Source organism: Bos indicus x Bos taurus, chromosome 5, assembly GCF_003369695.1.
Source record: "Bos indicus x Bos taurus breed Angus x Brahman F1 hybrid chromosome 5, Bos_hybrid_MaternalHap_v2.0, whole genome shotgun sequence".
Lineage (NCBI taxonomy): Eukaryota > Metazoa > Chordata > Mammalia > Artiodactyla > Bovidae > Bos > Bos indicus x Bos taurus.
In genome coordinates this window covers 32,456,659-32,468,943 of record NC_040080.1, presented here as the reverse complement: position 1 = coordinate 32,468,943, position 12,285 = coordinate 32,456,659, and the positions used below count along the sequence as shown (strand labels likewise).

The following is a 12,285-nucleotide window of genomic DNA, read 5'->3' as shown; positions in this document are numbered from 1 at the left end:
AAAAGCAGTGATATTTTCAGAAAGTAGATGGTCTGTAAAGGACCACTGTTGCCAGTTAATGAGAACTCATGTTTGAATCTTGACAAACTGTGACTTGGGAATGTTTACTGGGAGATGGAAAAGGAAGAAAGGCCAGGAAAAGTTGGGCTCTTAAACTACTATTAATTTGAATTCTAAAAAATGGGAGCATGAGAGCTTTTCAGAGTATAGTCACTTATTTGTTTCTCCCCATTGGGAGAAACATAAGGGAAGGAATTGCACAGTGAAATAATTGATTATATGAAGTCCAGGATTCTTAATTATATAATATGCCTTTTTTTCTCTCCTTTTTGGCCATCCATTGAAACTGCTCTTTCAGCTAAATTTCTTTGTGAAAATTTTAAATGTCATAGATGAATGTATATCTGTGTATCTGGTCTAAATATGTATCTTTACATGTACATAGATGTGATCTGTTGCAAGATATAGTTGATATCCTACAAAGTTTCAGTTTAGAATTTAGTTGAAATAAATTCTGTTTAAGTTTAAATAATATTTTCTGTTTGAAAGTTACAGAAGAGTCATTTATATTGTTTAATGTTTTTATTTTTTTAAGAGTAGTGTTCCTTTGCTTTGTTTTCTTCCCATTGTAACCTGATTTTAAGGTAGATATTTGGTGTGCAGAAATATGGATGATTGGATATACATATATATACATTCTATTCACTTATTTATCTTTATGCTGTCATTTTTCATATTCTAATGTACCCCAGTCTTGATATTCTAGACAGAAACAGTTCTGTTATTAAACTTTCTTTATAGAAAAATATAATTAATTATATTAGCAATTATTCATATCTCAGTTTCAAAGTCCGTGTAAGAACTTCATATTTGACTTTCATTTTTATGGGTATTTTCTTGCTGAAATACTGTTCAGTAAGCTCAGTGATGATCAAAATAATAACAGGCATTTTAAAGTAACTGAAAATCCAAATCATAGTCTTTTTCTTATTTAATTCCACTGACAGTTCTGCTTGCTGTTTTTCTATTCACAGTCATAATTTATTAATCTGATTTCTAACAAATTAATATCTAGCTCTTCTTTTTTATCTCAACTTGTTTTGTGCATGCTAGGGATTAAAAAAATAATTCCTCTCCCCTAACTAAAGCTCATTTTAAACTGTTTTAACATAACTTTGCTATCTGTTGTATGTATTGTTTTCTTTTCTTCCACTTTGACCACAAACTCCCTCAGGTCTCCGCTGGTTCATCCTCCAAGCCATGGATGCCGCTCGACTCACAACAGCCCAATTCACACTGCTACTGGCTCACGACTTACTCAGAACTTCTCTGTGTCTGTTCCCACTCTCATCTATACTGGTACGAGACTGCTCAGACTCCAGAGCTGGGGAAGCAGGCCACGGGCAGAGTGGCTGCAGAGGGCAGGCAGGCAGGTAGCGTAGGCAGGCCCCTGCTAGTCTTTGCTTCCTCCTTTTCTCACTCCTAGTCCAGCGGCAGTGAAGAATCCTGTATTTAGCCACCGCAGAGGCTCTAACTACATGGAAGTGAAAGTGTCCTTCCAGCTTCCAAAGTCTCTTCCATAGATCCTCTAAGACCCCTATCTTGTGTGTGTGTGTATATATATATACACACACATATATATACACATACATATAGATACTGTGAGTTTTGGGAGAATCTTCCAGTGTATATTTTTGCCATTATTTCTGCATTAGAAATAAAATAGATAATTGGAATCTAAATGAAATAGCTGCCAAAGCTTCCAATTTGCTTATTTTCTTTATGTACAAAGCTTGTTACAGTAGGGTCTGTTTCGTTCTGTGGAAGAGAGCTATTGGAAAACAGGTAAGCGACTCTTGTGCGTAAAATGCGATGTCTCTGTGTAACTATATTCATTTTCCACTCTGCTGTGTTTTTAGCTGTGGCACTCTTGATGCTATAGGATAAGGAAACATGTTTTTTTCCCAAGATACCCGTGTGTGCAAATATAAAAACTATTGTGAATATTTACACACACCATTTGCAGTCACCATTTTTTATTTTGTAACTTAAAAAAGCATTGTTTGTTTGAAAATATTTTTAATCATGTATTGATCCTTTTTGTTTATTTCTTCTTTTAATATTTTTTTACCCCTTGAGTCTGCCATTTCATGCTTTTTTGCTTTTTCCCTTGGCTTATTAACTGTTTCAATGCAGATAATTACTTATCTGGAGAATGGTGAATGGTTAAACAACAGTTGGATGCCTTTGGCCTCAGACCCAGCTCCACATTTAAGAAATGACTACTGGCCCTGCCCCAATCCTTCCCTGGTGTTTGGATCATGCTGCCTCTGTCAGGTCCTTTGGCACATGATTGCTTAATATTTCTCCACCTTCTTCTGGCAGGATTCCCTTCAATGAAGATCCCAATCCCAATACTCACTCATCAGGACCCTCAACCCCTCTGAAAAACCAAACTTATTCCTTTTCACCTTCCAAGTCCTACAGTCGACAGTCCTCTTCTTCTGACACAGATTTGAGTTTGACACCCAAAACTGGTAAGGCACTTCCACTCACCTTTTCTTTTGTTCTTTTATTTTCCAAATTTGTTTTTTGTTCCTTATTAGCTTTCCATCCAAGCCTTTCTTCCTGTTTTTGGCATTTAAGTTAAAAGCTAATGGAAATACTGATCATTTTCAGTGATTACAATTAAAATGTGAAAACTTTGTATAGTTCAGAAGTTATTTTGTTTAAAGCATGACATTTTGTTGATTTAACTATAGTTTAGATATGAAGTCCAGGATTTATTTTTGCATGTAGGTATTTTTCATTTCATGCTCAAATTAAGAGGAATAACATCTCAAAGCATTTGAATAGAAAGTAACACTAGTAGCTTGCAGTCCAGTTCCTCATGCAGTATAAACAGTTTTGAATTCATTGTTTCTATTTTGAAATTTAATTCTAAGATTTTATTATGAAAAAAACCTTAAGAACAGCTGATATTGTTATACTGGAGTATATATATTTATTAGCTTTTATTTAAAATGTATGGTTTTGCTAGTCATATTCTCTAGGTTAGAAAATAGCATTTATGCTTTACTTATTCTTGCATATTTCTCAGTATATGAAATTTATAATTTTTCCCTCTCCTGTTTGTATTTTGCTGATCTCTCAGTTTTGTGAATATGTTTTATGATAAAAATTGATTAATGAATCAAATTAGTTTCTTATGCCTTAAAATAAAATTAGCTTATTTAAATCATCAAATTAATATTCTTAAGAAAAATAAAAGATAAATGAAACATTTAAAAGTTAATCGTTTGCAGTTTTTGCAAATAGCATGTTTGGGAGTTTCCTTGACAGATTGAGGAAAACGTTTTGCCTAGTTCATGTGTTATTTTTAATTTGTAATCTTTAGTAACTATTTTTATGTTAGACAAGAAATTTAGAAAATTTTATGAAATTTTTATTTGAAATTTTTGATTTTATGAAAATAAGGAGAAGATTTTATGAAAATAAGGAGAAGAAATCTAATTCTAGAACCAGTGCTACTTTCAAAGTAAAGATAGGGTGTTTTTAAAAAGCCTGTAGTCATAATATCTAGAGAAGGAAATAACAGCAGACTCTAGTATTCTTGCCTGAGAAATACCATGGGTGGAGGCACCTGGCAGACTAGGGTCCATAGGGTCACAAGAGTTGGACACAGTTTAGTGACTAAACCACCACCACCAGACACAATATTATTTTTTATAAATGTAGTCACAAAATGTAAAGAAGATAATTATTAATACCTAATTCTTTGAAAAGCATTACTTTATTTTTACATGTATAACTATGAACAAAAACAAAAAAATGTGATATTTGATAGTAATGGATGCTGTGGAATGTGGCGTCTTAACCATATTGGTGTCATTAAAAACAGAATCATTGAAATTGTAGGGAATTGGGGGTGTTTTTTTTTGTTTTGTTTTTTTAAATTTTGTTTTTAAGTAAAGAATAAGATTCTGGCTTTGAGATTCATAATATCAAAACAATAAGGACGTAGCATAACATTTGATGAGTAGTTTCTTAATTTTTTGAGACTTTGTCCACTGCTTGTTCATTTTTGTATTCCAAGCCACTTTTCAGTATTCCTTATCTTTTTTTTGCCATGCTACAGACACATTTTTTAAAGTATTTTCCTTTGTCTTTCTGTTTCTTTTTAATTGATCAGGAAAACCAAATCTAGTGAAGATTGTCAAGTAATAAATTAACCAAACCAGACTTCTATTCCCTTAGCTTTCTAGTAGGCAATCAATTGTATTATCAATGGAAACTTTTTTTGTATTTTCTAGCTCCAAATTTTTGGTTTTTAAAAATTCATTTACAAAAAAAGTATTGTTCTCATGTATTTCTATATAAGCTGCTTCTAAGTAAATTATTTTGTTTTGCCTGTAACTATTCACTACATCAGTTGCATTTTCATAGGATATTAACAGTTTTTAGGTGCTTGTCCTAATCATGGGTCCTTAATACTTCTGAAAAAGTGAAAGTGAAAGTGTTAGTTGCTCAGTCCTGTCTGCCTCTTTGCAACTGCATGGGCTATAGCCCGACAGGCTCCTCTGTCCATGGGATTCTCCAGGCAAGAATACTGGAGTGGGTTGCCATTCCCTTCTCCAGGGGGTCTTCCTGACCCAGGGATTGAACCCAGGTCTCCTGCATTGCAGGCAGATTCTTTATCGTCTGAGCCACTAGGAAGTATTCCTATTTTTCATGGAGATTGAAAGTGCCAAAACTGTGAATGTTCTAAAATTTCTAGAGCTGTAGGTCAGCATGTATTTCATGATAGATTGGTTGCTCATGATTGATAATTATATGTACATTGGGAAACAAAAACAGAATAGAATAAAGTTAATAGAACTTAGACTGAGAAAGTTGTTTTTCTGTTTGTAGATAAAGCTCTCATCCACCTTCAGATGAGTCTTGTTTTAAAAAAATTTCACACTTATTTCTGTAGATTTTTATTTTTTGACATTTTACCAGATTTTATTTTCATGTTTTTTTTTCAAGTATTCAACTAGGAGAAGTGGAATTTTAGAATGCTAGTGTTAAGATACTGATGTGACATCTGACTCAAGCTAATTTTTACTTTTTTTTGATCAGGCTTTTTGCCATGTGTGTTTTTTGTGGTTCAGAGCATATTCCTTTGACTCTCAGGTACTCAGATCTTTGTAAATGCAAACAGTGCTATGATCAGATTTGAGTATTTAAAATTTTAGAGGAAAAAGAAAAGCATTAACATACATCCTGAAGCATGACAGAAGGTAGTTAATATTGTATTTATTTAAACTTAATGATGGCTATCTGCTTAATGTGGTAGCAGGTGTTTGATTTTTTTTTAAATTCAATTAAAATACTCATAAGTCATGTGTTTTAGCTAGTAACATTGGAAGAACTATACTCTTACCTCTTTAAAAAGGTTTTTGTATTTGAGACAACAAATTTCTGGCTTTAAAAAATGTGATACATTTTGATCTTAAACAGTCTTAAGCAAAAAAATGGGAAGTAATTTAAATGTTTTTAAGGAGTCAGCTAAAAGTAATCAGAATGGCATAAAATCCTGTTGATTGATTTAAAAATGTTTAATGAGTGCAGAGTTTGTAAAGGTTTTGTTAAGTTTTAGACTATGCCTTTTATTTCTATTACGTTGAACAGATGATCTTGCTAATGACTTCATATGCTTACTGTAATTTGTGTACGCATTTTACAGTTCATTTTACTGTTACGTTTTGCTTCACCATTGCTTTCCTTATCCTGCATTTTCTGGTCATCTTCTGAATCTGCATCTTTTCTCTGCTACTTTCCTCCACAGCACCTTACCCACAGGGGCCTAGGATTTACCTGTGTCCCAGCTCCCCCTCTCTCCCTTGTGGGTCCCTTCATCTTAAAAAGTCCTGTCTCCTCCTCTCGGAATCTAGCCTTCCCCCTCATCCTTCTAGCCTTGTCAGCCCAGTTCTGAGGAAAAGTGTTTCTTTCAGTGAAGAGCTGTTCCTGGCTGCTTCTGGTAGGATCATATTATGTCAGCTTTTTAATCCCTTTATTCGAAATCATTTTTGAAAAAAATTAATTATTTCATACTATACAGAAGTATTGAGTATTTGACACAGGATGTATTTCTTATTTTTCTTATTGGCAGACAGTAAAATTACCATGAGAACACGATTGAGGATTACTTGATGGATAATTATGGATATTCTGCTAAATAATCTTATGTATTAAAAATTGTATGTCTAAGTGCTTAGAGCTGCATATTTCCAGTAATTATTAGGTTCTCATTACTAGAATTTCTGTTCTAGATGCTTTTACTTTCTTTCCCTTCACACCAACTCCATTCACGTTGGACCTATGCCATCATGTTGCTAAACCATATGGTTACATTAGTAAATTATTCTGTTTGAATCAGTTTAAGTCTCATTTTAGTGATATTCTTTCATTATCTATTTTTTTTCTTGTCCATTGCATTAATTTTCAAGTTATTCTGCTCTATTTTCTGATATTTCGTTTATCTCTACCAAATTACATTTTATTTCATGGCTTTCAATATGCTTCATATGAAGATCTTAGTTTTGTTTCTGTGTTTAGTATTGTATAGTCTCTAAAAATTATGTTTAGGTTACTACAAGAAAAATACATTTCTTTTTAATTTTTAAAGAACAAAATGGGACTATACACATGCTAACTTTGTTTCCTTATCCAAGAACAGCTAAAAATATAAAAGTAAATTAGTTCCTTTCTTAAGTCATTGTAGTAAATATGCTTGCATGTATCTTCAGATTTAAAAGGTGGGACTAAATTATTAATTTTAGTTTGTAGAGCACTGGCTTCTCACCTGCCCCCTGCTTTCTTTAATTCTTTGACCATAGTTGGTCTATTAGTACTATCAAAAGAACAAAATAAGGAAAGACATTTAAACTTATGCCTTAAAAATAAATACGTCTAAGAGCTTGGGAAATGTAATTCTTTCATCCATAACCATGTACATTTGTGATGTGTCTATTCTATGTCTGCAATTTTTAGTTTTTAAAAACTTTATGCCAATTTTTGCAAATGAGTGTTATGATATGAATATTAGTGCTATTTTGTAATGAATATTATGTTTATGAATGCAAAATTATCAGAAAATAGATGTGACTATATTTCAAAATTGCCTAAAATTCATACTCCTTAGAGAATTTTGGAATATTTTAAGCTCAATTAGTGCTTTCTCTATATATATATTTAGTTTGAAACAAACATTTAATGTTTCTCTTATTTCTTTTAGTACTTTTCACTTGTTAGCAGGGTATAAATAATTGATATTACATTGATTTTTTTATTAGAAGATTCAGCTTTGAAAATTGAATATTACATAAAAAAGTTTATCACCTTAATGTAATTTTAAAAATGATTTTTAGAATAAATTAAGTCCACACTCACTGTGATCAGAATTTTGACATCTTGCTTCTAAAGAAAACCTTGTGAATAAAAAAGAGTATGTGCTTAGTTGCCATCACAAATACTTAAAATGTTTAGATTTTTGTTTTTAACAGATTTTGTTCATGATGTTTATGAAGATAAATGCAATTAAACTTTCTATGTCTCTAGTTGTTTTTGGTCGTTATTTACATACTGATGTTCTGTAGGAATGGGAAGTGGTAGTGCTGGAAAAGAAGGGGGGCCCTTTAAAGCTCTTTTAAGACAACAGACTCAATCAGCATTGGAACAGAGGGTAAGGTTCACTCAATATTCTTTCTTCTTACACTGTTAATATGATTTTATTCTCATGCTTCTATGTACTTACTTGTTTCCATATACTAGTTTTGATTAATATTATAATTTCAGTCCAAAAGGTATCATAATAATTTGCTTATAAATGATTACTTTTAATTTGGAATAATTCTATAACTATTTTGGTCTTATCTCCCAAAGTTATATTAGAAATAGTCTGTTTGGAAATATCCACTGAATAATGAAATCATTTCTAATTTTACATTAGAGTTTAATATATAAAAGGAAATAGTGGATAATTTTCTAGAAAAAAGTTTATTAGTGTTGTATTAAAAATAATTCTTTAGTATATTAATATAGATTTGCTGAGATGAATTTTATCAGTGGCCAGTCTCTTTGGGATTAAGAAATGCAGATTCCATATTTTTACAGATTAACGTAGATAATATGATTGTTCAGTATGTGAATACATCTGTATTAAGTACTGTAAATTTATTTAATTAAATATGTTGTATGAAGAGCTAAAGTGTTTGGATGATTTTCTCTCTTTATTTTTTTGTATAAACTTCATTGCTAAGGGAGGATCGCCTCATAGGTTCTGTAGAAGGCGGGTATGTTTCTGAACATGTGTGAGAGCCTATTTCATGTATTGGTAGCTTTTCTAGTTTTAATCTTGGTCATTTAAGTTTTATTTAAGCATTTAACAAATGTTGCCAGCTTTTTTTCTTTTTATAATGCAAAATTGTTTGTTTTTTGTTTTAATTTAATGGCACTATGAGACTCATTTTTTTTTCCCCCCTAACTAATACAGTGCATGGTTTTATATGTCATGTCAGTTATTTTAAGGCACAGTTCCATAGCTTTCATTATGTCTGATTTGGAAGTTACAAGCATTTACAGAATTTTCTTTTACATGTTCCGTTTTATACTACAGTAAAAAAAAAAAGATGAAACATATCAAATGCCTGTAAAAGGATGCATTTTATAAAACAAAGGTATTTATTTGCTAGAAGTTGGCTTTCAACAAGAGTGTTTTTCAGATGCTATTATTATAAACAATACAACAAGTAATTTTTTTAGACTTCCTTTCCGTGTGCTGAAAGTATCTATGCGTGCAGTTTGCCTGTTATGAAAGTCTGGAGAGAACAGAGCTGAACTAAACTTGGGACTTTGGTAGGACTTGGGTGGTACCTGGTTCTTTGCCTTTGAGCTACTACTCTTACATCGGCAGGCATATCGTGCCAACGGCTGCCATCAAGTAGCTCACCTAAACATTCAAACTATACATTGAAACCAAATATAAAGAAAGACTAACAGCGTGGGGAAGAGGATCAGAGTTAAAGTGTGTGTGTCACTTACAGTTTTTAGGCCAGAGAACTCTTATTGCCTACCCCCTCCCAGTTTTACATTTTCTGGAGTCCCTTACGCTGGGAATATTTTCTGTAATCTAATTACCATTCTAGAATTCACATGAACAGAGAAACTTGACTTGCCTTGACGTTTGATATAATGAGACTTTGCCTGTGTGTTGAGTCCGTGACTCTCCTGTCTGTACTAAGAGCTTTAAAAAGCACCTAGTTTTAAAAGACAAAAGAAATACTAATCATTGAAAAGGTTTTGGATTTAGTTTGGATAAAATTTATGTTTTCAAATATGCTTTCAAACATTCTTAAACTTTTGGGCGCATTAACACATTAGACATACATTACTAGATAATCCTCGAGGCATTAGCAGCAGAGATGTGGAGGTCTATAGTTTTCGTTTACCACTCTGTAAACCTTAGTTGGCAATATATTTACATTATCAAACCTTGCAGTGGCAGTGAGTTGTATGTGTGAGCCTCCCTCTCTACCCTGTGTACATAATGGGTAGAAAAAGCATTGTCATGCTTGGCTTCCCCATTTACCTGTGGCTGCCATCAGTATGGGAAAATTTGTGCAGAAATAATGTAGAATTCTTCCTATATGTGGTCACTTATGCTTTAACTCTGCCAAGTTGAACACTAGATCAAGTTGAACATATGATCTACTTATTATTTTATATATTCATTTTTAAAATATTCACTTCTGCCCCTTGCTACCCTTAATATATTATATGGCCTTTTGTTTCTTGTGGAAAAGAGGAACTTTATTTGTCCATCGTCTTTTATTTTGAGTTACTCAAGTAGCAGTTATCAAAAATAAAAGTGCTTTTTTCTTCCTCACAAAAGCATTAAAAAATGAATTGACAAGATCGTGGTAATTGGTATCAGATTATTGGGAGGTAAAAGTTTAGATTAAGGTTCTGCCTGTGAAGTATTTGCTGTGAAGCAAATAGATTTATTTTTCCAATATGATTCTTTTTTAACTTGCCAGAAAAATGAAGTTACTTTTTAGATTCTGGAATGTATATTTTTCTTCAATAAAGAATCCTAATTGACTTAGTTTAGTTTAGTATTTCCCAAATGTATTTTACCATGAAGTCCTTCCATTTAAAATGCCTGTTAGGAACCCACTTTGGAAAACTTAGATTTAAAATGGATTCTTTTGATAAATTATGATCTTTTTTGAAGTAGGGATAAAATTATATGATAAATCATTGTAGGAACCTAGTGGGGAGTTTTGTATCTAGAAAGTTTTCTGTGGTGTCTTGGGATAATAAAAAAATCTCTAATTTCAAAAAATGAAATTGATTAAATATCTTTTGAGAAAAATCCTATTTAAATCTTTAAAAAAAATTCCATTTGTTCTCAGAATTTTCAAGTAGCCTGCCTCTGAGCACATGCTATTAAATGATTTATGCTGCATGCACTTGGCTTATGTCAAAGCATCAATGTATGAAGTCTTATCTAGGCTCCACAGGGCAAAATAAGGGCTTTCCAGAGAAAATGTGGTCCCTGGCATTCCCATCTGGACACTGAAGGCAGGGTGTGCTTGGGCGGATCTTAACGAAGCTGTCCTTTTCAGTGGAGGAGAGCCTATGGATTCATCAGGTGTAGTAATGGACTAGAGATTAAAATCAATTCTTTTACTCATTGATTTAACCAGCAATGGTAAGAAGCCAGGTGACAAAGTTTGTGGCTCAGAGAGTGTAGGCCTCCTCATTTCAGTGTTTCACCTGAACCCTGGATTTGATAGGACATCCATCTCAGGGTATGGTAACGTCTGTGAAGCCTAGTTTTGAGGTACTGTGTACAGGACTGGCACATTGGAAGTGCTCCGTAATAGTTACTGGTGACGCTGGTGGGAGGACAGCTATTTAACCTTCAGTTGAGATCCTGGCGGTAAGCTCTTCTGAAAGTGTTGTTTGCCAATCATAGTTTGGGTTGAATAACAATGCCATTTTAATTCTAGGTTAAGTTTGTTGGTTTGTTTTTGGCCACGCCCTGTGGCATGCGGGATCCTAGCCCTAACCGTGGGTGGAACTCATGCCCCCTGCAGTGAAAATGCCAGTCCTAAGCACTGAACTTTCAGGGAAGTCCCTCCAAGGTTAAGTTTTGTGTTAAACTGGGGGAGTGTGCTGCCTGGATGAACTGGGGACAGTTAGGACAGAGTCTAAGTTGGCAGGGCATCGTCCACCTCTGAGGTCAGCTGGTCCCTACTACTTCTGCTCTGACCAGCTCTGGAGTGAGCTGTCTCCAGATCCTGTCTCCCCATCCTGTTCTTCCATATTCTGAAGTTTGGGGAGAAGGGTCAGAGACTCCCAAATAGAAAAATCATTTAGGTTCATTTTCTTTTTCTATCTTATCTAAAATCTTATATGCATATTTCCAGCATGGAATTTACTTATTTCTCAAGTTTAGGTGGAAGTACTACGTTCCATTTAGCTTCCAAAATTTGCATTTTCACTGTCTGTTATCCAAAATATTTAAAATGTTAAATATAAAGATAAAGTGTAACATGCTTTTTGGGCTTTACCATAGTAGTTTGAGGAAATTTTAAAATTTTTAAATTAAAAACAAATCTTAAGGATCTTAAGGACACAACTCAGAGACTGAACAAAAGACTCATGTTTCCAATAGTATGAGCTTATCTGTACATTTCTCATTTAAAATTTATATGTAAAAAATTTAGGTGGAAATAAGGGGGCCTCTACCTATCAACTGGGTCAAACCTGTCCACTTCCACTGTTTTTTTACTCCCTTTTTACATAGCATAGGTTTTTCTTGCCTTTGTTAAAGATTACTTTTAAATTTTAATGAATTTATTTCTGAATATGAGTGTGTGTGTGCACACACACACTCACACATGTATATATATTTTAATACTATACCTCATGGGTTATTGGGGTGTGCAGGACTGTTTGCCTGTGTGCTAAATGACTCCAAGTTGCTTTGCTGTGTGAATTATGGTCAGTTCATATCCCCATGCTTTAAACAGCCAGTCAGTAGTCTTGCTGTGGTTAATGTGCCTGCTTCTTGTAGTATTCTGTATCTCTTTATCTCCCAACTTTTATTTGCTGCATTTAATCTGCTATGGTCCAGAAAAAAAAGATATCAGTAGATTTTAGAATATAATTGTAATGTTACACACTTGTAATTACCGTATATCATTGTATGAATATAGTCTATGGGGATCTCTT

The 12,285-nt window shown here is 33.2% G+C and overlaps 1 protein-coding gene across 16 annotated transcripts in view; it reads left to right on the top strand.

The window, feature by feature from the left end:
- The window catches only part of C2CD5 (C2 calcium dependent domain containing 5), a 91,640-nt gene that overhangs the window by 24,381 nt on the left and 54,974 nt on the right, over nucleotides 1-12,285 (top strand). For 5 of the 16 annotated variants that reach the window (XM_027541516.1, XM_027541518.1, XM_027541521.1 and 2 more), the window contains exons 8-11: nucleotides 2,386-2,537; nucleotides 5,831-6,022; nucleotides 7,641-7,726; nucleotides 8,304-8,336. In XM_027541516.1, coding sequence (XP_027397317.1) covers nucleotides 2,386-2,537; nucleotides 5,831-6,022; nucleotides 7,641-7,726; nucleotides 8,304-8,336 — 463 coding nt within the window. Of the gene's footprint in view, nucleotides 1-1,234; nucleotides 1,360-2,385; nucleotides 2,538-5,830; nucleotides 6,023-7,640; nucleotides 7,727-8,303; nucleotides 8,337-12,285 lie in introns of all 16 variants that reach the window. The other 11 variants (XM_027541529.1, XM_027541528.1, XM_027541526.1 and 8 more) reach the window with 5 other exon arrangements.